Here is a 25531-nt window from a genome sequence, read left to right on the forward strand (position 1 = left end):
TTCACCCACCTCTCCCCCCTCTTCCCCAGCGCCTCCTGGGTCTTCCCAGTTCACTCGAGTGCGGCACGTAGGTGGGAACCAGGCCCACAGCACGCGGAACTCCCCCGGAAGCATCCGGTAAATAGCAAACAGATGCCCAGGACGCCGAAGACCTCACCGACCAGGGCACCGCCTGGAAACGAGTTCCAGCCGGCTGTTTTCAAGTGGAAAGGCTAACCGCCGGACGGTGCCGTTCCCTGTACTTGAAACCAGTGGGTTTCGAAAGCAGGGCGTCCTCTTGCCCCAGGCAGGGTGTGGGGAGCCAGTCCGAGCTCCAGTACTGAAAGCCCATCCCTGGCAGTTGCAGAGCCAAGACACAGCTTTCTGCCTGGTCTCTTCCCGAAGTAAAGCAGCCTTCACCTGGAGACGCAGACGCCACGCTCGTTTGTCTGTTTGTTGTCTCCTCTTCCAGCCCCACTTCCCAAGCTGGGAAGAGGCTCCGGGACACCCTGGACTTTGTTTCCAACCTCGCACTTGTTGCCTGGACCGCGTGAGTCCCGAACTTATCTAGAAAGCTAATTTAGGGCCAAAAATTTGGTTCCGGAAGTTAGTTCAGACAGAGGGACTGTCTCTTGGAGGATCATCTCAGAGCGTATCCTCTAAAGTCCCGGTCCTTAAGTCGCCACCTCGGCTCCTAGCCCTAGAATCCCCAGGTTGGGGGCGGCAGGTGTGCAGCCCGAAGCATCACTACTGTCAGGGAACTGAGGGTCCTCTGTAACTCTCTCTTTTGCGACAGCGCTCGGTACCACACCGGGGCACCCTCAACAAACCCCATGAATCCAGATACCCCCGTCAGAGATGCCCCCTTTCCAGTCTGGTCCGACCGCGCCGATTCTAAAAGCCTCTTCTGCGGTGTCCTTCGCTGCGGACTCCAAGAGGCGCGCGCGCTTGTTTGCGCGCGTCCGCCTCCTCCCCCGGCCCTAGCAGGGGGCGGAGGGTGGGTGGGCAGAGGACCTGGATCCGATTAGCTGGGAGGGGAAGCTGTGGTCCCAACCACTCTCTCGTGTGTCCTCGAGGAGGAGGGAGGGACGGTGCTCGAGAGGAGGGGCAGGGGTCCGATCACCGAGCGCTCAGGCCCGGGGGTCTGAACGCTCACGTCTCCCCCACCCTGGGCCGCGGCCATGGGACCCCCTTCCAGCTCCGGCTTCTACGTGAGCCGCGCCGTAGCCCTGCTGCTGGCGGGGTTGGCCGCCGCGCTCCTGCTGGCGCTGGCCGTGCTCGCCTCGCTGTACGGCCACTGCGCGCGCGTCCCGCCGTCGGAGCTTCGGGACGGCGGGGCTCCGGCTGCCGCGCCCTCCCTCCCCGGCAAGCAGGAGCCGACCTCGCAGCCCGGCCCCACTCCGGAGCCCGACGTGGCGGCCACCCGGAGCAGCTGGCGACCTCCAGGGCCCTGGGACCAGCTGCGCCTGCCGCCCTGGCTCGTGCCGCTGCACTACGAGCTGGAGCTGTGGCCCCGGCTGCGGCCGGACGACCTCTCGGCGTCGGCGTTGCGCTTCACTGGCCGCGTGAACATCACAGTGCGCTGCACCACGGCCACCGCGCGGCTGCTGCTACACAGCCTCTTCCTGGACTGTGAGAGCGCGGAGGTGCGCGGACCCCTGTCCCCGGACGCTGGAGACGCCACCGCGGGCCGGGTATCTGTAGTGGAGATGTGGTTCGCGGTGGACATGCAGTACCTGGTGCTGGAGCTCGGAGAAGCCTTGCAGCCCGGGAGCCTCTATGAGCTGCAGCTCAGCTTCTCCGGCCCAGTGAGCCAGGACACCAGGGAGGGCCTCTTCCTCAACCTCTACACGGACCAGGGTGAGCGCAGGTAAGGGCAGACCGGCCTGGGCCTCGTCGACCCCCGGCTCTAGGGCCCCCGCGCAGGCTGCGGGTCTAGCTGCCTCGGGGTGCATCTCTTGGCCCTTCGCAAAGATCGCCAGCCCAGCCCTCACGACGTTTTCTTCTAGAGTCAGAGGGTGAGCGCCTCCTTCCTCCCATCCCTCCAGAAACTGCTCGGAATAAAAGGCTTTGGAGACTGTGGTGCTTCTTCCGGCCAGGTTTCAGCCCCCATCCTTGCCCATCCAGATTGTTCCTATCGTTGACCCTTTTAATTTTCTTGTTCTCTTCAGAGAATCCCTTTACCTGTAATTCAGGACGTTCTCTAACCCAGATTATCCTCAGGGCAATGAGTAAACCCTTTGCTACTCAAAGTTTGGTCCGCGGACCAGCGATAGGTGTACCGTCTGGGAGCTTGTTAGAAACGCAGACCCGTGGGCACAATCTCACCCAAGGGGATATGCATTTTAACGCTGGTCCTCGGATGATTCGCCCGCGTTAGAGTTGAAGCTAGGCGCTGGAGCACCCCTGAGGCTCTTCCTCCTTAGCGTCCTTCTACGCTTTTTGTGCTCTGCCTCTGTTAACTGGAGGCGCCCTAACTGCTGCTCTTGCAACAGAGAGACACGTCCGGGCTGTTTGTGCATCGCTTTTTCTTTTTTTGCCAAGGTTCTCCCAAAACTTCAGAATCACCTTTCATTACTGCCCTCCCACCCCTGCCCGGCCCCGCGTGTCGTTTTGCTGGTGAGCAGCGGGCATCCCCTGCTCTTTCACCGCCTCTGTGTCGGCGTTCAAGTAAAAACAATGACAGGGATTGCTTTTCAAATAAAAGCTCCCCTCTGAGCCTGCAAGCCCACAAAGTGTGCATGTGTGTTCTCTTTACACTCTTCTGCGATAGTGTCTCCCGCACGGAATGTTTCCAGCTTAAGAATTGCCTCTTGCCACGCTCTGGGACCCCATCACTGACCTCAAACAAGCACCAGAAACTGATTTTTTCCAAACTCGTGAGCTCCTGCTTAACTCACGTACTTGGGGAACATTTGCGGTTTACACAACTGCATGTACTTTTCCCTTTATTATTAGAGAAAATGTTCTCAGATGTTCTCTGAGGGAAAGAAACCCACTAAATTACCCCCTAAATCTTCTGAACTATTTTCCAAACTTCAGGGGTTTAAAATAAATTTAACAAGCTGGCCTAGGTGGGTGTGTAATCTCTAAGTTTTGTTTTTAAGGACAGCATGCTTGATTTTTCTCTTAAAAATGCATCAGTGCTTGAGGAAAAGTTCTGAAAAGTTTCTCCTGAGGATGCGTTCCTGCACTTACAGGGCTCTGGAAACCTTTTGAAATAACTGAAAAGGGGTGCTTTTTAAGCACACCTGTCTGCCAGTGTTTTGTGCTTCAGTAAATTTTCATCTGTTCACTCCTCCCTTCCTCCTGTCTTAATGAGGCTATGGCCAGGACAAACGACCCTAGCAGACACAGGAAAGGAAAGTCCCTTTTCATTTTTCTGTGGTGCTGGCAACTCTAGCGGTAACTAGAAACCATATTTTGAGAGCATTCAAATTCAAATAAGCAGAAAATTAATGAAGTCCTACAGATGTTCATAGACCTATAGGTGGGGTTCTGGAACTGTGGCATCTGAGAGGAGCAGTTGCCTGGAAGTTGTTCTCGAGTCTCTGCCTCTGAAACCAGGAAGAAGAGAATCCTGCAGTTGCACTTGAAACCAAGGTCACAAAGAACCTGAACAAAACGATGACTTGTGAGGGGGCACAGTTGGAAGCCCAATAGGCTTCAGTCTTAACTATGTGACTTGAGCTAGTCTCTTCACCTCTCTCAGTTGCCTCATTCATGTAATAGACATAATACATGTCAATCTTTAGAATGTTGTGAGAGTTGAATGGGAAAAGGGGGATCCTGACTGGTATATTACTAGTGTGTGAGATGAGTGCAATTGTGTGGTAGTTTGAGCATAGAACTGGACATGGAACAACAGACTGGTTCCAAATAGGAAAAGGAGTACATCAAGGCTGTATATTGTCACCCTGCTTATTTAACTTATATGCAGAGTACATCATGAGAAACGCTGGACTGGAAGAAGCACAAGCTGGAATCAAGATTGCTGGCAGAAATATCAATCACCTCAGATATGCAGATGACACCACCCTTTTATGGCAGAAAGTGAAGAGGAACTAAAGAGCCTCTTGACGAAAGTGAAAGAGGAGAATGAAAAAGTTGGCTTAAAGCTCAACATTCAGAAAACTAAGATCATGGCATCTGGTCCCATCACTTCATGGCAAATAGATGGGGAAACATTGGAAACAGTGTCAGACTTTATTTTGGGGGGCTCCAAAATCACTGCAGATGGTGACTGCAGCCATGAAATTAAAAGACGCTTACTCCTTGGAAGGAAAGTTATGACCAACCTAGATAGCATATTGAAAAGCAGAGATATTACTTTGCCAACAAAGGTCCATCTAGTCAAGGCTATGGTTTTTCCAGTGGTCATGTATGGATGTGAGAGTTGGACTGTGAAGAAGGCTGAGCGCCAAAGAATTGATGCTTTTGAACTGTGATGTTGGAGAAGACTCTTGAGAGTACCTTGGACTGCAAGGAGATCCAACCAGTCCATTCTGAAGGAGATTAGTCCTGGGATTTCTTTGGAAGGAGTGATGCTAAAGCTGAAACTCCAGTACTTTGGCCACCTCATGCGAAGAGTTGACTCATTGGAAAAGACTCTGATGCTGGGAGGGATTGAGGGCAGGAGGAAAAGGGGACGACAGAGGATGAGATGGCTGGATGGCATCACCGACTCGATGGACGTGAGTCTGAGTGAACTCTGGGAGTTGGTGATAGACTGAGAGGCCTGGAGTGCTGCGATTCATGGGGTTGCAAAGAGTCGGACACGACTGAGCGACTGAACTGAACTGAACTGAACTGACCGGTATATAAGCTATGTAGTGGTGGCCACTATCATTAGCTCGGGTATTATTATTAGGCACAATCTCCTGTTATCTAAGCATGAAACCTGCCACATTACTGATAGATAAAATTCTAAGACTATTTCTACATGTGAAAATGTTGCCTACTGTCTTCACATTTTTCTTGGGTGTCTCTAATTCCAGCCTCAGTGATTGGGACATGTTTACTTCTGTTCCTAGATGGTCTCTTATCACAGTCCAGACAGGCTAATGTTTTTAAATAATTTTACTCAACTCTAAGGGAAGAGAGATGCGGCTTGGATCCCTAGGTCAAGAAAATCCCCTGGAGGAGGGCATGGCAACCCACTTCAGTATTCTTGCTTGGAGAATCCCATGGACAGAGGAACTTGGTGGGCTACAGTCCATGGGGTCACAAAGAGTCTGACACAACTGAAGCAGCTTAGTGAACACACACACACAAGGAAAGAGAGAAAGTCAATCCAGGAAGTACAAAGAGCATCACTATTTGTAAAGTTTAGGGAACGATTTTCTAGCTTCAGAAGTTGCTGGGGATGTCTTCTACTCATTCTCAGCCTTTTTCTACTTGACAGGTGACTTTACATCTCTGCCATAGGATCCATCTACTGCATGCCTTGGACATGTGCATCTTCCATGTGTGGAAGGTTGAGAGCAAGATCCAAACATTAATGTCCCTCTAAACAGGATTTCCCAAGCTTCATTTGCTGGCATCTGACTGTGTTCAGATTTTGCTGTATTCACAAAACTCTGGCGGTGTGTGCTCAGTCACTTCAGTCATATCTGACTCTTTGTGACTCCATGGATGGTAGCCCTCCAGGCTCCTCAGTCTATGAGATACTGAGGCAAGAATACTGGAGTGGGTTTGCCATGCCTTCCTCCTCCAGGCGATCTTTCCCACCCAGGGATCCAATCTGTATCTTCTGCTGCATTGCAGGCAGATTCTTTACTGCTGAGCCACCAGGGAAGCCCATCTATGCCCATATTATTTGCTTAAAAAGTTTCTTGATTTAAGCATAAATGTTAACTAGATTTATTGAAGCCACTCTGTATCATTATTATAGATGAAAAACCACTTGAAATTTATAGAAAGGAATGGCACAAACACAACCAAACAGAACATTGTTAATATGTTCCACCTATTATTATTGCCTGCTGAAGGATCTGAAGGCTTTGAATAGGAAGACTGTTGTCTCTTGGTTAAAAAGGGAAACTAGAATTAGTTGTTCAAGACAAATAACACCAAGCCAATGCTTTCTCTTGACCAAATCAGAATGATTCGTAAAACTGAAAAAGGACTGACTTTATCATGTGTGAGCCTGATCTATGGAATAGTGTGTCTGAGGGTTACCAAAAATCTTTCTCCATCTATGCTTTGGGAAATCTTGCTTTGCAGTGTGGTTCACAATTCAAGGTGTATCAGAAGCCCTAGAGGAGCTTGTTAAACATGCAGAATCCAGAGATACACCCTCAAAAATGCCAGACCAGTATGATGATGTTCATAGCAACTGTTTTCACAGGAGCTATAAGGTAGAAGGAACCCAAGTATCAATTTATGGATGAAGGGAAGAAACAAAATGTGGTATATACTCACAATGAAATATTTTTCAGCCTTAAAAAGGAAGGAAATTCTGACCCATGCTACTACATAGATCAGTCCTGAGGACATTATATAAGGACCTAGAACAGTCAGATTTATAGAATCATAAAGTAGAATGGTAGTTGCTAGGGGCTGGTGTCATGGAGAGTTTTTGTTTGATGAGTATAGAATTTTAGTTTTGCAAGATGAGAATTCTGGAGACTGGTTGTACAACAATGTGAATGTACTTAACACCACTCAATGTTATACTTTAAAATGGTTAAGATGGTGAATTTTATGTGTATTTTTGACCATTTAAAAATTTCAAAAGCAAAAAATTTCTAGAGCAGTGAGTTTTGAGTGAGGGTTTGGAAATTTGTATTTTTTAGCAATTGCTGCAGATAATCATCTTTTCATGCTTATTTGCCATCTTTATATCATTTCAGTGAAATGGCTCTTCGTGTCTTTTGTCCATTTTCTAATTGAATTGTTTTGTTTCTTTACTGTTGAGTTCTGTTATTTCTTTATATATTCTACATCTGAGTCCAATGTGAGATATATGGCTTACAAATATCATTCTCCTAGTCTGTAGCTTGTCTCTTAATCTTCTTAGCAAGGTCTTTCAGAAAGCAAAAAGTTTTAATTTTAAAGAAGTCCAGTTTATCAAAAATGTTTAATAGAACATGCTTTTGGTGTCATGTCTAAGAATTCTTTTTTTTTAAGAGAGAGACTATTTTTTTTAAGAGAAGTTTTAGGTTTAGAATAAAATTTAGAGGGAAGTATAGAGATTCTTCATCTATCCCCTGCCCCAACACATGCATAGCCTCCCCCCGTGATCTGCTGCTGCTGCTAAGTCGCTTCAGTGGTGGCTGACTCTGTGCGACCCCATAGACGGCAGCCCACCAGGCTCCCCCGTCCCTGGGATTCTCCAGGCAAGAACACTGAAGTGGGTTGCCATTGCCTTCTCTGTCCCCCATGATCAGGCAATCATTAAAATGACCCTTTTTTTAAAAAAACTAAGGTTGCATCTATAGAAATACATAGTTTACCCTAGGGTTCACTTTTGGTGGTGTGCATTCTGTATGTTTGATCCAATGTATGACATATCCATCTTTATGTTATCACACAGAGTATTTTCACTGCTCTGAAAATCCTGTTCTCTGCCTGTTCATCTTCCCACCATCCACTCTGCCCAGCAACCACAGATCTTTTCGTTGCCTTCATAGTCTTGCCTTTTCCGTATGTCACATAGTTGGAATCATACAGAATATCGGCTTTTCAGCATGGCTTCTTTCACTTAGCAATATGCATTTAAGGTTCCTCCAAGTCTTTTTATGCCGCAGCAGCTCGTTTCTTTTTAGTGCTGAATAATATTCTGTTGTCTGGATGTACCATAGTTTATTTATCCATTGACTTACAGAAGGACATCTTGTCTGCTTCCAAGTTTGGCAATCACGAAAAAAACAAAACTCTATGGCCAGGTTTTTGTGTAGACATACATTTTCAACTCCTTTAAGTAAATACCAAGGTGCATAATTGTTGGGTCACATGGTAAGCATGTGTTTAATTTTGTAAGACACTACCAAACTGTCTTCCAGAGTGGAGGTGCCATTCTGTAATCCCAACAGCAGTGAGTGAGAGTTGCTTTTGCCCCATATTCTTGTCAGCATTGGATGTGCCAGTGTTCTGGATTTTGGCCTATATTCTAATAAGTATTTCGTTTTCATTTACATTTCCCTGATGACATATGAGGTAAAGCATCCGTTCATATGCTTCTCTGTATAGTTTCTTTGGTGAGTTATCTGTTGAAGTCTTTGGCTCATTTTTTAATTGAGTTATTTGTTTCCTTTCTAAAATTTATTTTATTCAAGTATAGTTTATTTACAATGGTGTGTTAATTTCCGCAGTACAGCAAAGTGATTCAGTTACACATACATAGAATGGAGTTGTCTTCTTTTTCTTCCTTGGGTGTGGGAGGGACTGCGCTGAGAAGCTTGCAGGATCTTAGTTCCCCAACCAGGAATTGAAACGAGGCCAAGTCAGTGCAAGTGAGTCCTAACCATTTGGACCACCAGGGACTTCCCCCTTGTTTTATTATTGTTGAATTTTCAGGAGTTCTTTGTATATTGTAGATAACAGTCCTTTATCAGATGTGTCTTTTGCAAATATTTTCTGCCAGTCTGTCGCTTGTCCTCTTTTTCTCTTTATATTGCCTTTCACAGAACAGAAGTTTTTTACTTTCAGTGAAGTCCAGCTGATCAATTATTTCTTTTATGGATCTTGTACTTGGTGTAGTATCTTAAAAGTCATCACCATACCAGGGGCATTTAGACTTTCTTCTGTGTTACCTTCTAGGAGTTTTATAATTTTACATTTTACATCTAGCCCTATGAACACTGTGAGTCAGTTTTTACGAAGGGTGTAAGGCCTGAGTGTGGTTGTCTAGTAAGAGGTTTCCTTTGCTCCGTGGTTTTGTCTTTGCCTCTTTGCCAGAGATTAGTTGACTCTATTTATGTGGGTCTATTTCTGGGCTCTCTATTTTAGAAAGCCCAGAAATATTTAGAAGTATTTCTGTTGCTACTTCTGGGCTATTTTATGCCCTTGACCTACTTGTCTGTTCTTTTGTCAGTACCACACTGTCTTGATTATTGTAGCTTTAAAGTTAGTCCTAATATCAGGTAGTGTAAATTTTACAACTTTGTTATTTTCCTTCAGCGTTGTGTTGGGTATTCTGAGGTTTTGTTTGTTTGTTTTTGCATGTCACTGTAAACCTTAGAATCAGTTTGTCCTTAACTTGCTAGGATTTGAATTGGGATTGCATTGAATCTGTAGATCAAGTTGGGAAGAAATGATATGCTGATAATATTGTCTTCAAATCCGTGAATATGAATTTGTTTCATTTGTTTAGTTCTTTTTAAAATTTCACACATCAGAGTTTTCCATTTTTTCTCTACCTAGATCTTATACGTATTTTGTTAGATTTATACCTAAGTGTTTCATTTTTAGGGGCACTAATGTAAATAGCTGGGCTTCCCTGGTGACTCTCACACAGTAGGGAATCTGCCTGGAATGCTGGAGACCCAGGTTCAGTCCCGGGGTCAGAAAGGTCCCTTGGAGAAGGGAATGGCTACTCACTCCAGTATTCTTGCTTGGAAAATTCCATGGATAGAGGAGCCTGGCAGGCTACAGTTCAGTATTCTTGCCTGGAGAATTTCATGGACAGAGGAGCCTGGTGGACTACAGTCCACAGAGACTGAATGACTTAACACTTTTACTTTTTCAGTGTAAGTGGTATTGTGTTTTTAATTTCACATTCCATTTTTTCATTGTTGGTATATAGGAAACAAATTGACTTTTGTGTATTAACCTTGCATCCTGCAAATTTTCCATAATTGCTTATTAGTTACAGGAAGTTTTTGTCAATTCTTTTGGATTTGTAGAAAACCCAGATTATGATGTAATCTGCAAATAAGAGTGTTTTATTTCTTCCTTCCCAATGAATACACCTTTTATGTCCTTTCCTTGACTCATTGCATTTGTAATGACCTCCTGTACAGTATTGAAAAGTGGCAAGAGGAGACATCCTTGTCTTGTTCCTGATCTTAGTGGAAAGCTTCAAATTCTCACCATTAATTGTACTGTTAGCTGTAGATTTTTAGGACTGAGTAACACTTTCACTTTATCAAGATTAGGCAGTCCCCCTCTATTCCTACTTTACTGAAAAATTTAGTCATAAATGGGTGTTGGAGTTCAGCAAATGCTTTCTTTGCATCTATAAAGTGGTGATCACATGATTTTTCTGTCTGTTGATGTGCTGAATTATACCAATAGATTTTTTTAATGTTGAAAGCAGTCTTGCATACCTGGGATAAATCTCACTTGATTGTGGAGCATAATTCTTTTTATGTTTTGTTGATCTGGTTTGCTAATATTTTGTTGAGGAGTTTTGCATCTGTGTTCAGGAGGGCGGTTGGCCTGTAGTTTTCTTTTCTTATAATGTTTTGTTCTAATTTTGGTGTTAGGGAAATGCTGGCCTCATAGAATGAGCTAAGAAGTATTCCTTCTGTTTCTTTCCTCTGAAAATGATTGTAAAAGAATTGATATTCCTTAGATGTTGGTAGAATTCACCAGTGAATCCATCTGGGCCTGATGATTTCTGTTTTGAAAGGTTATTAATTATTGATTCGATTTCTTTAATAGATATAGGCTTTCTCAGATTGTTTCTTTTTGTATGAGTTTTGGTAGATTGGTTCTTTCTAGGAATTGGTCCATTTCATCTAGATTATCAAATTTATGGGGATAAATTAGTTCATTCCTTATTATCCATTTAACGTCCATAGGATCTGCAGTGATGTCTCCTCTTTAATTTCTGATATTGGTATCAATATAATGGGATAAATATATACCATAATTATTACTTTTTTCTATTTTTTGCCCTTGTTCTTTATACTTATTTTTCTCTTCCACTGTTTTTCTGCTTTTCTTTACTATGTTGGATTTTCCAATCTATGAACATGAAATAACAGTTCATTTATTTAAATCTTTAATTTATTTCATCAGCATTTTATCATTTTCAGCATATAAATCTTATACCTGTTTTGTTAGAGTTTTGCCTAAGTATTTATTTTTACTTGAACAATTATAAACCGTATTGTACATTTAATTTTAGTTTTCATGTATCTGTTTCTCCAACATAGAAGTGCTGAGTTTTGTGTACTTATCTTATATCGGAGGACTTGGTAATCTCACTTGAAATATCTAGGAAGTTTGTTTTTTTTTATAGATTTCTTAGGATTTTCTGTGTAGATCATCATGTCATCTGCATATAGAGGCAGTTTTATTTCTACCATTCCAATGCATATGCCATTTCTTTTCCATTCTTATCTTACTTTGCTGGCTGAAATTTCTAGCACTATGTTGAATAAAAGTGGAAAGAGTGGAGATTCTTTTCCCTAATGTTAGGGAGAAAGTTTTTAGCCTTTTACCATTAAGTATGATTTTAGGTGGAACTTTTTGTATGTGCTCTTTATTAAGATGAAAAAGTTCCTGTTGAGTCATAGTATTTCTGGCTTGCTTTTTTTTTTTAATCGTGAATAGGTGTTGGATTTTGTCACACATTATCATTAGCTGTCACAGGATAGAACGTAATGGATAATGGAGCACACAGCAAAATTAGCAAAAGGGCACCTGAGGATCTCAGAGCAAGACCCTTCTTCCCTTTATGGTGAGCATGGTTGGCAGTCAATGTGGCATCTAATTTATATACTAGAAATGGCTTAGGCCAATGGGCCCTGATTGTGCAAGTTATCTTTGTGATTGATTTGAGACCTGAGGAGATGTAGAATTGTTTACATGGGATAAGGATATTGACTAGGAAACTGAAGAGGAGCCACTATGCCAGGGATCAAAGTAACTGTGTTGCAGTGAATGCTGTGGAGTGGTTGTGCAAGGCATGGTTCCAGAGGGAGCTGCAGCCAGGCTCAGAGGACTGGCCTTGCGAGCAAGAGCCCAGATGAGCACCATGCTATCAGTGAGAACTACTGGACCTTGACTGTCATGAAGGAATCGTTTACAAGTCATACCAGTCAAGAGAATGCAGTTAAACCAGTATGGTAAATCCAAGAAGTCCTCTCCTTTCAAGAGATCTCCTCTTTCTCTGCTGACATTCGGGTGTGGGAGAAAGCATCTTAGTTCTCCTGGACTTAGGAAATAAAAGATCTCTGGAAGGTAATTTGGATTTTGAATGACTATCCCTGCAAACAAGACTGTTTTGAAATCAGTAACAATGAGTAACCTATAATTGGCAAACTTGCATTTTTTTCCTCTACCAACTTTTAGTACAGGGGTTCCAGAGTATGAAGTCATAGGACGAGATTGCTTTACATGTCTGAGTTTTGGTAAGTAAATTTCGACAGTTAGTTCCCTTCATGTAAAATAAAGGTTTCCTCCAACATGAATGAGTAGAGCTTATAACATTTGGATTCATCCAAGCTTTCTAAACCGTTCTTCTCCATAAAACAATATTTCATAACAGTTTCTTCTGACCTTTGGAAACTATTGCAGAGAATACTTATGCTAAATGCCAGTTTCTCAGCTCATGAAGCTTTACTTAGCCATCTGATAACAGGGATATTATGAAAATTGAAGTAAAAAACATATTCTTTTCTTTCCCGGTAAGTATGAGTCACTCAAATGGCCTTGGACTACAGAATGGCTAACAGGTTGTGTTTGGCTGTTTTAAAGATGTAAATTGGTCTTTTCTAAAATGTCTTTCTGAGGGCAAAATTGGCTACAGCAGTATTGAGAATATTAGGGGACCATGTTCCACTTATACCTCTTGAAGATGAACTTGGCCTTCCCTGAGACGCTTGCCCATAATCACTAATCCCAATTAATAAATATACACCTTTGGGGTCAATTTCATGGGAGTGATATTTTGCCACTACTAGTTATGAGAATTTTTAAATATGCATCTCTTCATTTACTGTGTGCAAGATTTATGTTAGGATAGGGTGGACATGAGAAGCATGGAATCTAACTCCATGAAAAGCAGTTTAAAACCATGACAGTACAAGAGCCACCTCCTTATTCGCATAAGTAGATTGAGAGGGCTTGCTGCTGCTAAGTCACTTCAGTTGTGTCCGACTCTGTGCAACCCCAGAGACGGCAGCCCACCAGGCTCCCCCGTCCCTGGGATTCTCCAGGCAAGAACACTGGAGTGAGTTGCCATTTCCTTCTCCAATGCATGAAAGTGAAAAGTGAAAGTGAAGTCACTCAGCCGTGTCCGACCCTCAGCGACCCCAAGGACTGCAGCCCACCAGGCTCCTCCATCCATGGGATTTTCCAGGCAAGAGTACTGGAGTGGGGTGCCATTGCCTTCTCCGATTCAACTGCATAAATGTAAAGATGTTAGTGGCTTTATTCAGTGATGCATAAATCAGGCAGTATCCCATCTGGCAAATAGAGAAGTGCCCACAGGAGCGCTTAAGAATGAAAGGTGTACTGGCAGAAGTGGGCAGAACAAAGTTATCCTGGCAAAGAGCTGACTGTTTACGGCAAGGTCATCTTTCTTCGGGGAACAGCTAGGGTCTATCAGACACATAACCTCACTAGAGATAACTAGGGTAATTCCAGGTTGAATGGTTTAAAATTCCATTCCTGGGAGAGGCTGAGACTGTAATTATTCAAGTCTTGGTTTGGTAATGTGGGCATAGGACAATGACTCCATTTTGGGCCTGTTATCTTGTTTTCAACAAATAAAATCTTTTAAGTTTACTGTGAAGAAAATGGCCCCCTTTTGTTTGAAAAAATCTGAAGGTCAAATCTACATTAGAAATGACAACCCTTGCATAACCTGCTCATGGCACTTTTGAGAGAATGTACCCTACATGGGCCATATACCAGTGATCTTCTCCCTGTATTCCCGTTCCAGCTTTCTTTACTATTTACATGATACATCTTTTTCTAAAGTTTTACTTTTAACCCATATGTGTCTTAATAATAAAAATGAATTTATTATCAAAACATAGTATTAGGTCCTTTTTTTTTTTAGTTCTACCAGTTTGTTGTTACCAAGCCATCTTCCTCCACCCTCTGCACGCATGCTCAGTCATGTAACCCCATGGACTGCAGCCCGCCAGGCTCCTCTGTCCATGGACTTTTCCAGGCAAGAATACTGGAGTAGATTGCCATTTCCTTCTCTTGGGTCTTAAAGTCTGACAATCTCTGCCCTATAATTGGGGTGTTTAGACTATTTGCATTTGATGTAGTTACTGAGTTGATTGGACTTAAATCAACTATCTTTCTATTTGCTCTTTATTGTCTAAACTGTTTTTTAATTCTGTTTTTCTCTTTTTTTTGCATTAAGTAGGTTTTAGTATTCCACTTAATATTAACTCAGCTAATTAGTTATGTCCTTTTGTATGTGGTTGAGGTGGGAAGTAGGGAAAGAGGATAGCTCTAAGGTTTATAATATGTGTCCCAAACTTACCACAGGCTAAAGTCAAATGAAATTACTTCTCATATTATGTATCAATTTTAGAAGCATATCCTTTCATTTTACCCACCCTCTACTTTGGGCTACAGCTGCTACACATTTTACTTTTACATAGGTTATAAACCCCGCCATATACTGTTACTGCTTTTCCTTTAAACAATTAATTGCTTTAAGATAAATTTTTACAAAAGAAAAAAATTCTTTTTATTTACTTACATATATACCATCTGCAGGGCTCTTCATTCCTTTGTACGTTTCAGTTTCCATGCTGTATTATTTTGCTTCCATCCAGAAGACTTTAATATTTCTTCAAGTTTAGGTGTACTGGTGATACATTCTCTTGGTTTGTGTCTGTCTGAAAATGTCTTATTTTTCCTTCATTTTTGAAAGATATTTTTGCTCAGTATAGAATTCTAAATTGGCAGGTTTTTGTTTTTAATTTCTGCACTTTAAGGATGTTACTTCATTGACTTATGAATTAAATAGTTTCTGAAGAGAAGTCTAGAAACTTTAATTTTTATTCCTCTGTATAAGATTTGCTCACTGAGATAATCATATGATTTTTCTTTTTAAATTTGTTAATATGGTAAATTACACTGACTGATTGACTTTCTAATATTAAACTAACATTCTACTGCTGTGGTAAATCCCACTTGGTCTTGATGTATTATCCTTTTTATGTTTTGTTGCAGTTTACTAAAATTCTGCTTATAATTTTTTATCTTTGCTCATGAGACATGTAGACTTGTGGTTTTTTATGTTGTCTTACTTTTTTCCTTGCAATGTCTTTGTCTGGTTTTGGCGTCAGAGTAACACTGGCTTCAAATAATAAATTTGGAGGTATTCCTTCTTTAATTTTCTGAAAAAATTTATGTAGGATTGGTATTATTTCTTTGTTAAATGTTTGGTTGCTTTCCACCAATGAAGCCACCTGGGCCTGGAGCTGCTTTGTGGGATGGTTTTTAACTACAAATTTGTTGTTGTTCAATGCTTAGTCATGTCCAGCTCTTCCTGACCCCACGGACTGCAGCATGCCAGGCTTCCCTGTCCTTCACCATCTCCCGGAGTTTGCTCAAACTCATGTCCATTGAGTCGGTGATGCCGTCCAACCATCTCATCCTCTGTCATCCCCTTCTCCTCCTGCCTTCAATCTTTCCCAGCATCAGGGGCTTTTCAAATGAGTCAGCTCTTCACATCAGGTGGCCAAAGTATTGGGGTTTCAGCTTCAGCATCAGTCCTTCCAATGAATATTCAGGACTGTTTTCCTTTAGAATTAACTGATTTGATCTCCTTGCTGTCCAAAGGACTCTCAAGAGTCTTCTCCAGCACCACAGTTAGAAGGCATGAATTCTTCGGTGCTCAGTCTTTTTTATTGTCTATCTCTCACATCCATACAACTGAAAAAAACCATAGCTTTGACTATACAGACCTTTGTAGGCAAAGTAATGTCTCTACTTTTTAATATGCTGTCTAGTTTTGTCATTAATTTTCTTCCAAGGAGCAAGCGTCTTTTAATTTCATGGCTGCATTCACAATTGAAAATTAAGATCTTTATTTGGACAAATTAAGATGAGGATAGCATGATCAAAATCAATCATTTTGTGCAGGTGTCTTATTAAAGAGTGAACTGTGAATTGAAAAAGACTCCAGTTATTTTTTATGCTAAGAAATCTGGCACAGTCCTCAGGGTATGACACACAAGAGAGAAATTGAGTAATATTAGGGAAGAATTTAAAAGTCTCAAGACAAGTGCCAGGCATATGATATGGTTGGTGTCACAGAGACAAGAGGTCACAGTTCATTATCCTATAGAGGTGTTGAACCCATGTATTTTCTGTGGCTGAGTTGTTTTCTCTGGGAGATGGTTTACTCTGCAGGGTTTTAGAGCTTGTATCTTTGAAAACAAGTGTAACTAGCATATTGAAAAAGCATACCTCATATTTCAGCAAAAATGCAGTTGTTTTTCTCTCACTCTCTCTTTACAGTTTTGTCTCTGGAGTATTATCTCCTGCCTGAATCCTCTAATATTATATATATATGAAAATGCAGGTATCCTCAGTCATGTCTGACTTGTTGTGACCCCATGAACTGTAGCCCTGCCAGGCTCCTCTGTCCATGGAATTTTCCTGGCGAGAATACTTGAGTGGATTGCCATTTCCTTCTCCAGGGGATCTTCCTGACCCAGGGATCAAACCCACATCTTTTGTGCCTTCTGTATTGCAGGTGGATTCTTTCTCACTGAGCCATTGGGGAAGCCCCACATGAATACTCTAGCAACCCATAATTGTTTACTAATTCTTAAGTAACAGAAGATCTATGCTCACTAAGTTACAAACATTATCCAGATGCAAAAAAATTTAGAAAATCCAGTCTTGGATGATACTCAAAACTCTGAACTTCAGTTACTATTAAATCTCCCTTTTTCTCTCTCCAACCTTACTTCTCGGAGCTTGGGCTAACTTCAGGATGGAAGCCTGCAGTGAGATAGAGGGCGGTGGTCCTTCCTTCCCTCCACCTCCTATTTTGAGACCCCCACTCCGACCTGAGAGCTGTTGTTTCAACCCCACCAGGTCCTGGGAGGAAGACAGGGAGAGGCAACACATGGGGCAGCTCTGACTCAAACCGGTACTCTCATTGTTTGGTCTCACTCTGGTCTAGCACAGGCCTTTTTCCCTGGAGATGTCATGTTCCCAGACTCTTCAGAGCTTTCTCACTGTTTCTTTTTCTCCTACAATTCTCTTGTCCTTGCAGGATGCTTCTTGTATTTCTCTGTTCTGATGGTCACTTGGGACTCCTTCCTCAGGCCCTAGATACACAGTACTGCATCTCCAAACTCCTCCAAGTGGCTCTATTGGACAGAACCCAGGCAGTCTTCATACTGGCTCACTGTGTGCGTCAGGAACCACAGCTCTTCCAAGGAACACTCATACATCCCTTGCCCGAGCCTGATGTGGGTGGCAAGACAACTCTCTCCTAGTTTTGCCTCCAAAACAGTCGGTATAGGTTCCTACCTGATAGGAGTTCGACTCCAGCCAGTGTCAATTTCAGCTTTCTCAAGAGTGAATTAGTCTCCCTCTCAGGGCTTTCCTGGTGAGCAAAGAATCCGCCTGCGATGCAGGAGACCTGGGTTCAATCCCTGGGTTGGGAACATCCCCTGGAAAAGGGAATAGCAACTCACTCCAGTATTCTTGCTTGGAGAATTCCATGGACAGAGGGGCCTGGTGAGCCGCAGTTCATGGGGTTCCAAAGAGTTGGACGTGACTGAGAAACTAACACACACACACACACACACACACACGAAGTCTCTCAGCCTTGGGAAGCACTTTCTCTGCTCTCTGAGGGATTTTTTTCTGCCTAGCTCAGGCTTAGAGAGTCGCTGCCTGAATGCAGGACGACTTGGCGGCACAATGTCCCTCCCCATCAAGGAATCTTTTCTCTGATCACTCTTGTCTGTGTTCCCTGACCCTTCTTCTGTGTCCTCAGTGGAGCTGAGAATCCCGAGATTGGCTCGGAGGCTCTTGAGGCCATTTACTTTCAAAATCTCCATAACACGGTTTGGCGCCTTGCTTTGAAATTTTACATCTATTATGTTCTGTCGTCTGGTGGAACCTTCAGTTTTAAGATCGTATTACATAAGTAATAAACAAACATGATTCATGGGCCGATCCTTGAACCACAGTCCAGTGGTGTACCATCTGTCTTTACTAAACATTCTGGTTTCTGAGTTGTTACTGTGTTTAAAAAAAAAAAAAAAAAATCAGGGCTGGGGAAAATGCTCCAGAGCATCTTATTTTATCTTTAACCAGCCATGCTATTTAGCACTTCTTAACTAGAGCTGTAGGCAGACAGCGTTCATGAAATAATTTGGAGTGAAATATTGTACTGAATGGGTGTGTTTTCTGTGAGAGTAGATGGATCCCCAAGGGCATTGCGTATCTTGCCTGCTAAGACTTTTTCCAGCACAAGAACGTGGTGAGTCCACAAATCTCTGGCTGTACAAGAGGGCAGGAGAGTGGCTTTGCAATACTGAGCCACTGGGAGACAAATCCTCCAAAATTAACTCTCTCCCCAGCTGACCACTGTAAACCCAGACTTCATAGGCACCATAATAGCATGGTTCAGTGAGGTTTGCAGGGAGGAGAGGGTGGTGGAGGTTCTGTTTTCTGAGACCAGGATATCCTCACAGGGTTGCTTGAATCCAAAGCAGAGAGAGAAGGGAAATAAATATCAACCTTGGGTCCTGATGTGGCATAACCAGGTTGTGTGTGATGCTGGCTGGCACTGACCTTTGCGTTTAAGAATTAGCCAGAATGGCTCTACGTTGTAAGGCTTTCCCCCTTTTTGTTTGTTTGTATGAAACCAGGGAGGGAAATAATTGAGTAAAACCCAAGTGTTTTTCATTTCACTTCTCTGGAGACCTTAATCACGGAATTGGAAGGACTCCCTTGATGCTTGATTTGTTAACGCAGTGACTCCCTAAGCTTGTGTCTCCTAGTCTTTTTGAACCTGCAGCTCCTTCTGGTGAGCATGAAAGTTCCCCACCTCCTTGAAGAGTCTGATTTTCTCCCTCCTCCCCACCTTGCCACCTCCTTGAGATTTGCATGTTTTGGGAAATCATGGCAGCAGAAGAGACGTTACCAAGCTGTATTTTCTATAGTTTCCATTACAAAAACAACAGGCATGTGTTGGCTTTCCAAATATATAAGCGTGTATTACATAACTGAATGTGCTTTTTCACCTTACGTTGCACTTTTCATGCTGACAGATCACCATTTGTACAAAGTATCCTGCTATTTCAGAAGGCTCATAGACCTTCTGAATGAAGGTCATGTGTGAAAGCTCCTGAGGGGGCTGTTTGTCACCGTCCCGATGGCTCAGTCATGGCCACCTCTTGGGCTCTTTTTTCTCTCCCGTTGGAGTCTTTATCTCTGTTGGAATCAGTTTTAGAGCTGTAAGTGGACTTACGGACTCATCTAGTCCCATCTCTGCATTTTATAGAACTGGATGTTCAGAGCGTTTAAGCAGCTTTTCCAACATTACAGCACTACGTTTACACTGCAGGTCCTGAGCCATGACTCAGGTTGCTGAATCCCCTGCTCCATTTTTCTTTTTACTGTGTTGTTCGGTACTTGAATCTTTCCCATCCTCTTTAAAGTTTATCCCATCCCCTTTAAAGATACCAACCAATACTACAAAGCAAATAAATGCCAATCTGGCATGTGGCAAACTCTACAAAAATATTTCATATTATTCTGTATATATTAATATCAAGCTTCCTTTACTTTGTAGTAACTCCAAGGCTGAGAAAATAGTTGCTGTGAACCCATATTTTTGCCAAGTTTTAAAAAATCGTACAAAGGAAAAATATATAATCCCTAATTTCTGGTAGTTTAAAATTAACTGGGGAGACAAACATGGTTTATATTAAGCTTATGGCCACCTATGATCTCTGGAACCCCCTTTTTTTTTTTTAATTTACAATGTTGTGTTTAATTTCTGCTGTATGGGAAAATGATGGAACCTTTTTAGATACATTTGTAATTAGTGATTTCCAACTCTCCACCCCAATCTGTAATTTATCCCTCCTTGAATTTTTCTGTAGTTCATCTATATCAAGAACAGTTTGTGAGAGTAGAAGGAATAGAGGAGAATTCACAGATCATTTATTGCTAAATTCAGTTACTAATAATATAAAGCCTCAATTAATAATGAAACAGAGATAGTGGAATTATTTTCTAGAAGGGGAAACTGAGGTTCGGCAAGGGTAAGTAACTAGTTTAGGGTTATCATTACGTAGAGCAGAGTCTTGGAACCGAAGTGGCTGCTGTCAGAGCCTCAAATCCTTTCAGCCCGTGAAAGTAAGAGTGTAATAAAGTTGGAAAAAGCAAATAAAGCCAAATAGGCTTGTTGAAAATTACAGTTTTGTCACTGTGACGCTGGGAGCCCATCAAACTAGCTGATGTGAATGAAACGTTTGAACGTGCCCCTGTTCTGTGCGCTCTTCCGAAAACTGTGTAAAGTTTCATGTGAACAGGGCCCTTTTCATGGTGGAGGAGGCATTTACAGAGGCGGATGATGGGTGGGCTGTGCTTTCAAGGTATCTGTGTTGAATTCACCCTTTTATTTATCTAAAAACTGGGCTGGAACTTCCCCAGTGGGTCCATTGGTTGAAACTTTGCCCTCCAAGGCAGGGAGTGTGGGTTCCATATCTGGTTGGGGAACTAAGATCCCCCATGCCTAATGCTCTAAAAACCAAAACACAAAAACCGTTATCATAATGTCGACTACAAAATGCACAACTGGAGAGTTGCAAGTTAAGTTTTATTGGGGGCAAAATGAGGACTGCCGCTCGGGAGACAGCACATCAGAGAGCTCTGAGAGACTGCTCCAAAGAGGCAATGGTGGAAGGTCAATATATAAGATTTTGGTGAAGGCAAAGTTCAATACAATCAAGCGCTTACTTTACAAAAGGCTTTCTGCTAGTCATGAGGAGCTGATGTCACCATGAAGGGATTTAGTGATTTTCTAGATACGAAGAGATGCAAGGATTGGGATCATGAAATCAGTTCCTGAAAATATCTAACTAAAGATCTAAACTATCATAACTAAAGCTTTGACCAAGTTAGCATACTAAAAACAGAGACATTACTTTACCAACAAAGGTCTGTCTAGTCAAAGCTATGGTTTTTCCAGTAGTCATGTATAGATGTGAGAGTTGGACTATCAAGGAAGCTGAGGGCTGAAAAATTGATGCTTTTAAACTGTGGTGTTGGAGAAGACTCTTGACAGTCCCTTGGACTGCAAGGAGATCCAACCAGTCCATCCTAAAGGAAATCAGTCCTGAATATTCATTGGAAGGACTGATGCTGAAGCTGAAACACCAATACTTTGGCCACCTGATATGAAGAACTGACTCATTGGAAAAGATCCTGATGCTGGGAGAGATTGAAGGTGTAAAGAGAAGGGGACAACAGAGGATGAGATGGTTGAATGGCATCACCATTTTGATGGACATGAGTTTGAGCAAGCTCTGGGAGTTGATGATGGACAGGGAGGCCTGGCATGCTGCAGCCCACAGGGTTGCGAAGAGTTGGACATGACTGAGTGACTGAACTGAACTGAACTGAAAGATCTGTTCCACCAGATTCCCTGGAGCACAGAGCGCCTCACTCCACCCTGAACTCCCCCCGCAGTTGCTGAAGGTCAACAGCTGCAGCTGCACAGGGTTCAGTCTCCACATAGGCATTTGGCAAATGCTCTTGTTGTTCAGTCGCTAGGAGGTGCTCTTGGGAAGTGCCAATTTGTAGTTGACAGTAACAAATTCCTTAAAGACTTTAAAAATGGTCCACATTTAAAAAAAAAAAAAAGAAGAAGAACTGGATCTGAAGCTGGAGTGACATTAGCATGAGAGACATTAAGTCTCAGCACCTTAGGAGAGAAAAAGGAATTTAGCATCCGTAATTGTCACCTGAAAGCAATTCCCAGGTCACAGAGTCTTGGAAAATGGGCTGATGAGACTTCAGATTTCTTTGGAGGAGAAAGCACCCATGGTCTTGTCAGCCTCCAGCAGTGTTTACAGAGGGTGAAACTGGCAACCTCCATATTTCCTCAGGGTACTCTTGTTCCTAAGCTTTTCCCCGTAAATCACCAGTCCACTGTGGGATAATGTCACTTTGGAATTTTTCCATGAAGATGCAGGAAGGAGCGGTAAGGATCCGATTGTTGTTCTTGTTGTTTAGTCTCTGGGTCGTGTCTGACTCTTTGTGACCCCATGGACTGCAGCACACCAGGTTTCCCTTCCTTCACCACCTCCCGGAGTTTGCTCAGATTCATGTCCACTGAGTCGGTGATACTATCTAACCATGGCATCCTCTGACTGATGGAGACTGATGCTGAAGCTGAAACTCCAGTAGTTTTGCCACCTGATGCAAAGAGCCAACTGATTGGAAAAAGCCCTAATGCTGGGAAAGATTGAAGGCAGAAGAAGAGGGCAGCAGAGGATGAGGGATTCGATAAATCCACCCATATGCAAATGAAAGTTGTTTTGTTCAGTTGGGATATGTCTATATTGTTTAGCACCAAGGGTATGCAAAATAAAACCTTTTAAAATTTCCAACCAGGAAAAAGAAGGAACATGTGAGAAAAAGATAAAAATATAGACATTCTTCTTCTGACTTGCACTTTGGTGGGGAATGAAAGCTAGACCATCCCCAAAGAATTAATCCTAGTTTAAAAAAATCCTTGGTTCTCAAAAGCCTGGCATTGCATATTTGTTCCTATTTTGTTTGTAAAAGGTTTTAAAGGCATATGATGTAATGAAGTAAATGTTATTTTGTGGTTGAAAATTAAAGAGTTCTTTTGTATTTTAGGTCTTACAGGAAATCTCAGGGGTAGTGAGAACTGGAATTTGTGTATATTATGGGAAGGGGAATAAGGAAGATGAGGGGAAAACATTCCAGCTCCTTTCTTCAGATAATTTTAAGCCATAATCCATCTCTCTCTCTCTGTGTGTATATATATAAGTATATATACACATTTGCTTCCATTGGTTTAAGATAAAAATAAGTAGATTTGTCCCCCAAATATATTTCAGGGCCCTGTTAGCATCTCACATGGAACCAACATTTGCCAGGAATGTTTTTCCTTGTTTTGATGAGCCAGCTCTGAAGGCAACTTTTAATATTACAGTCATTCATCATCCACGTTATGTGGCCCTTTCTAACATGCCAAAGCTAAGTAAGTAATGTTTTCTATCATCTTGTATCTATATGTAATTATATGTTTATATAAATATATACTTATATATTTTTATATGTGCACGTATATTTGTGTATTACATGTTTTATATATATGTGTGTGTGTGTGTATTTAACTCTGTAATAGATTTTACAACAGTAGATTTTCTTGGCAGTGTATTGAGAACGTATTTTAATTATGGTATATTATAACCAGAGAGGGCGGCCACCCGGGATACGTGTCAGCACCCACATCTTGGCGATGGTAAATCCTGATCCTTTTTGTATTAGGAGCTGGGAACATTGTACTGTTTTCATACATTGGTATCCTGTCTGCCCATTAATTTGGGTTTCAGTCTTGTAATCATTCATGATAGCAGCTTAGTCTAAATAGGGCTTAGTCTAAATCTGGTACATAGATGTGGGTTTTTTGTTAGTTTCAGGTTTTTTTTTTTTTGCTGTTAGCTCACAGCACTTTTTTTTTTTTTCTTTTGGTTGAATTAGTATGCAACTTTTAAAAATTCTGATATTTCTCATAAAAGTTAAAATTCTTAGTTTTTTGGGGAAGCTCAGACCACCTAACAGCACTGGCCCTGCACTTCCTACATGCCAGTCTGGTTGCAGGTGAGAAAAGGCTGCCCCTGTGGTCCCCACCCCGCCCTGTTCTGCACATCAGCCTGTTCACACTGAGCACCCGGCCTGCTCAGGCCTTCCAGTTTGTGATTTCAGGTTCAGAGACCCCAGTGGGACTCCACTGAGGACCTGCCCCAAACCTGAGAATGGCAGAATTATACCTTGCTGACCTGCCATGGAGAGGCCGGCTGGAGTAGCAAACAGCAGTGGATGGAAAGAGAAAGCAGCTCACGGGCCTGACTGACAGCTGCTCACGGATTTGCCCTCCACCCAGACCACATTATTCATGGTGCTAATTCAGAACCAAGAATCGAGTCCTTGGTGGTGATGGTTTAGTCACTAAGTTGTATGCGACTCTTGCGACCCCATGAACAGTAGTCTACCAGGCTCCTCTGTCCATGGGATTCTCCAAGCAAGAATACTGGAATGGATTGCCATTTCCTTCTCCAGGGGATCTTCCTGATCTAGGAATTGAACCCTGGTCTCCTGCATTGCAGGCAGATTCTCTACTGTCGGAGCTAGGAGCAAAGCCCGACACTGTCCTTAGGCCTTCCTAATAGATAGCTCGAAGGTAGAGAAATCCGAGCCACTGAACCGTGGGGAGAGGTTGGGAAGACGGTAGTTGAGTGGTCGTCGAACTTGGCCAATTGTTTCAAACTGTGTTCCTTATTGCTCATTTACAGTGATTTGGACTAAAATCAATTTCTTTAGGTCAGTCTGAGAAAGAAGATGTGAACGGAAGCAAGTGGACTGTTACCACCTTTCACACCACGCCCCACATGCCCACTTACTTAGCTGCCTTTGTCATTTGTGACTATGAGCACATCGGCAGGATCGAGAGGGGCAAGGAGGTGAGTGAGGGAGACCCTCCAGGTGCGGGACGTTTGTGCTGGCTGCGGACTGTTCGCGCACTCCTTCGCCTCGGGGGCTGGGCCTGCACCCCCCGCGGACCTCTCCTAGTTCTTCCCCCAAGCCCTGTCACTGCTCTGAGCAAAACACTGCGGAGCGGAGCGCAGCCCTTCCCTCTGGGGCGGAGGGATTTCTATGGAAGGTTGCGCCTCACGTCCTCTAGACGCAGGTTCTGAGCCCCCTCTTCCCAGGCCCTCGCTGCCTTTCAGAGCACAGAGAGAAGAGGGCAAGGGGCCACACCAGCATCTTGAAACTCAGGTTATGTGTTGTATACCTTGCCTACTTGCTCCTGATGCCAGCTGAGGCAGCTGCTCTGGCTGAAATGCTGCAGGCAGGTTAATCACCGTCCCTATGAAGGACCAGGCCTACTGGGTATGAACACTAACCCAGAGTTGAGGAAGTCGGTGCTCTGTCCTGGAACACCTAGTTTTCACCCAGTTGTACCCTTGTTACATAATAATCCTTTGGGAAAATATCAACGTGATTGTAACAGTACTTTATGGACTGGAGAAGGCAATGGCACCCACTCCAGTACTCTTGCCTGGAAAATCCCATGGATGGAGGATCCCTGGTAGGCTACAGTGCATGGGGTCGCTAAGAGTCGGACACGACTGAGCGACTTCACTTTCACTTTTCATTTTCATGCATTGGAGAAGGAAATGGCAACCCACTCCAGTGTTCTTGCCTGGAGAATTCCAGGGACGGGGGAGCCTGGTGGGCTGCCGTCTATGGGGTCACACACACAGTCGGACACGACTGAAGTGACTTAACGTAACTTAACGTCACTCCCTATGCTAGAGTGTGGAGGTAGGTAGGGCCAGTGCCTTAGGCCCAGTTCTTTCTAAGCAAATGGACCTCATCAGGCTAAGGC

The 25531-nt window shown here is 43.1% G+C and overlaps 1 protein-coding gene across 4 annotated transcripts in view; it reads left to right on the forward strand.

Moving 5' to 3' along the window:
• The first annotated feature begins 1006 nt into the window (after positions 1-1006).
• Positions 1007-25531, forward strand: part of LVRN (laeverin) — a 79155-nt gene continuing 54630 nt past the window's right edge. For 3 of the 4 annotated variants that reach the window (XM_027552641.1, XM_027552642.1, XM_027552643.1), the window contains exons 1-3: positions 1014-1849; positions 22977-23119; positions 24463-24602. In XM_027552641.1, the coding sequence (XP_027408442.1) occupies positions 1161-1849; positions 22977-23119; positions 24463-24602 (972 nt within the window). In that variant the 5' untranslated portion in view covers positions 1014-1160. Of the gene's footprint in view, positions 1850-22976; positions 23120-24462; positions 24603-25531 lie in introns of all 4 variants that reach the window. The other variant, XM_027552644.1, reaches the window with a different exon arrangement.

This window comes from Bos indicus x Bos taurus, chromosome 10, assembly GCF_003369695.1.
Source record: "Bos indicus x Bos taurus breed Angus x Brahman F1 hybrid chromosome 10, Bos_hybrid_MaternalHap_v2.0, whole genome shotgun sequence".
Lineage (NCBI taxonomy): Eukaryota > Metazoa > Chordata > Mammalia > Artiodactyla > Bovidae > Bos > Bos indicus x Bos taurus.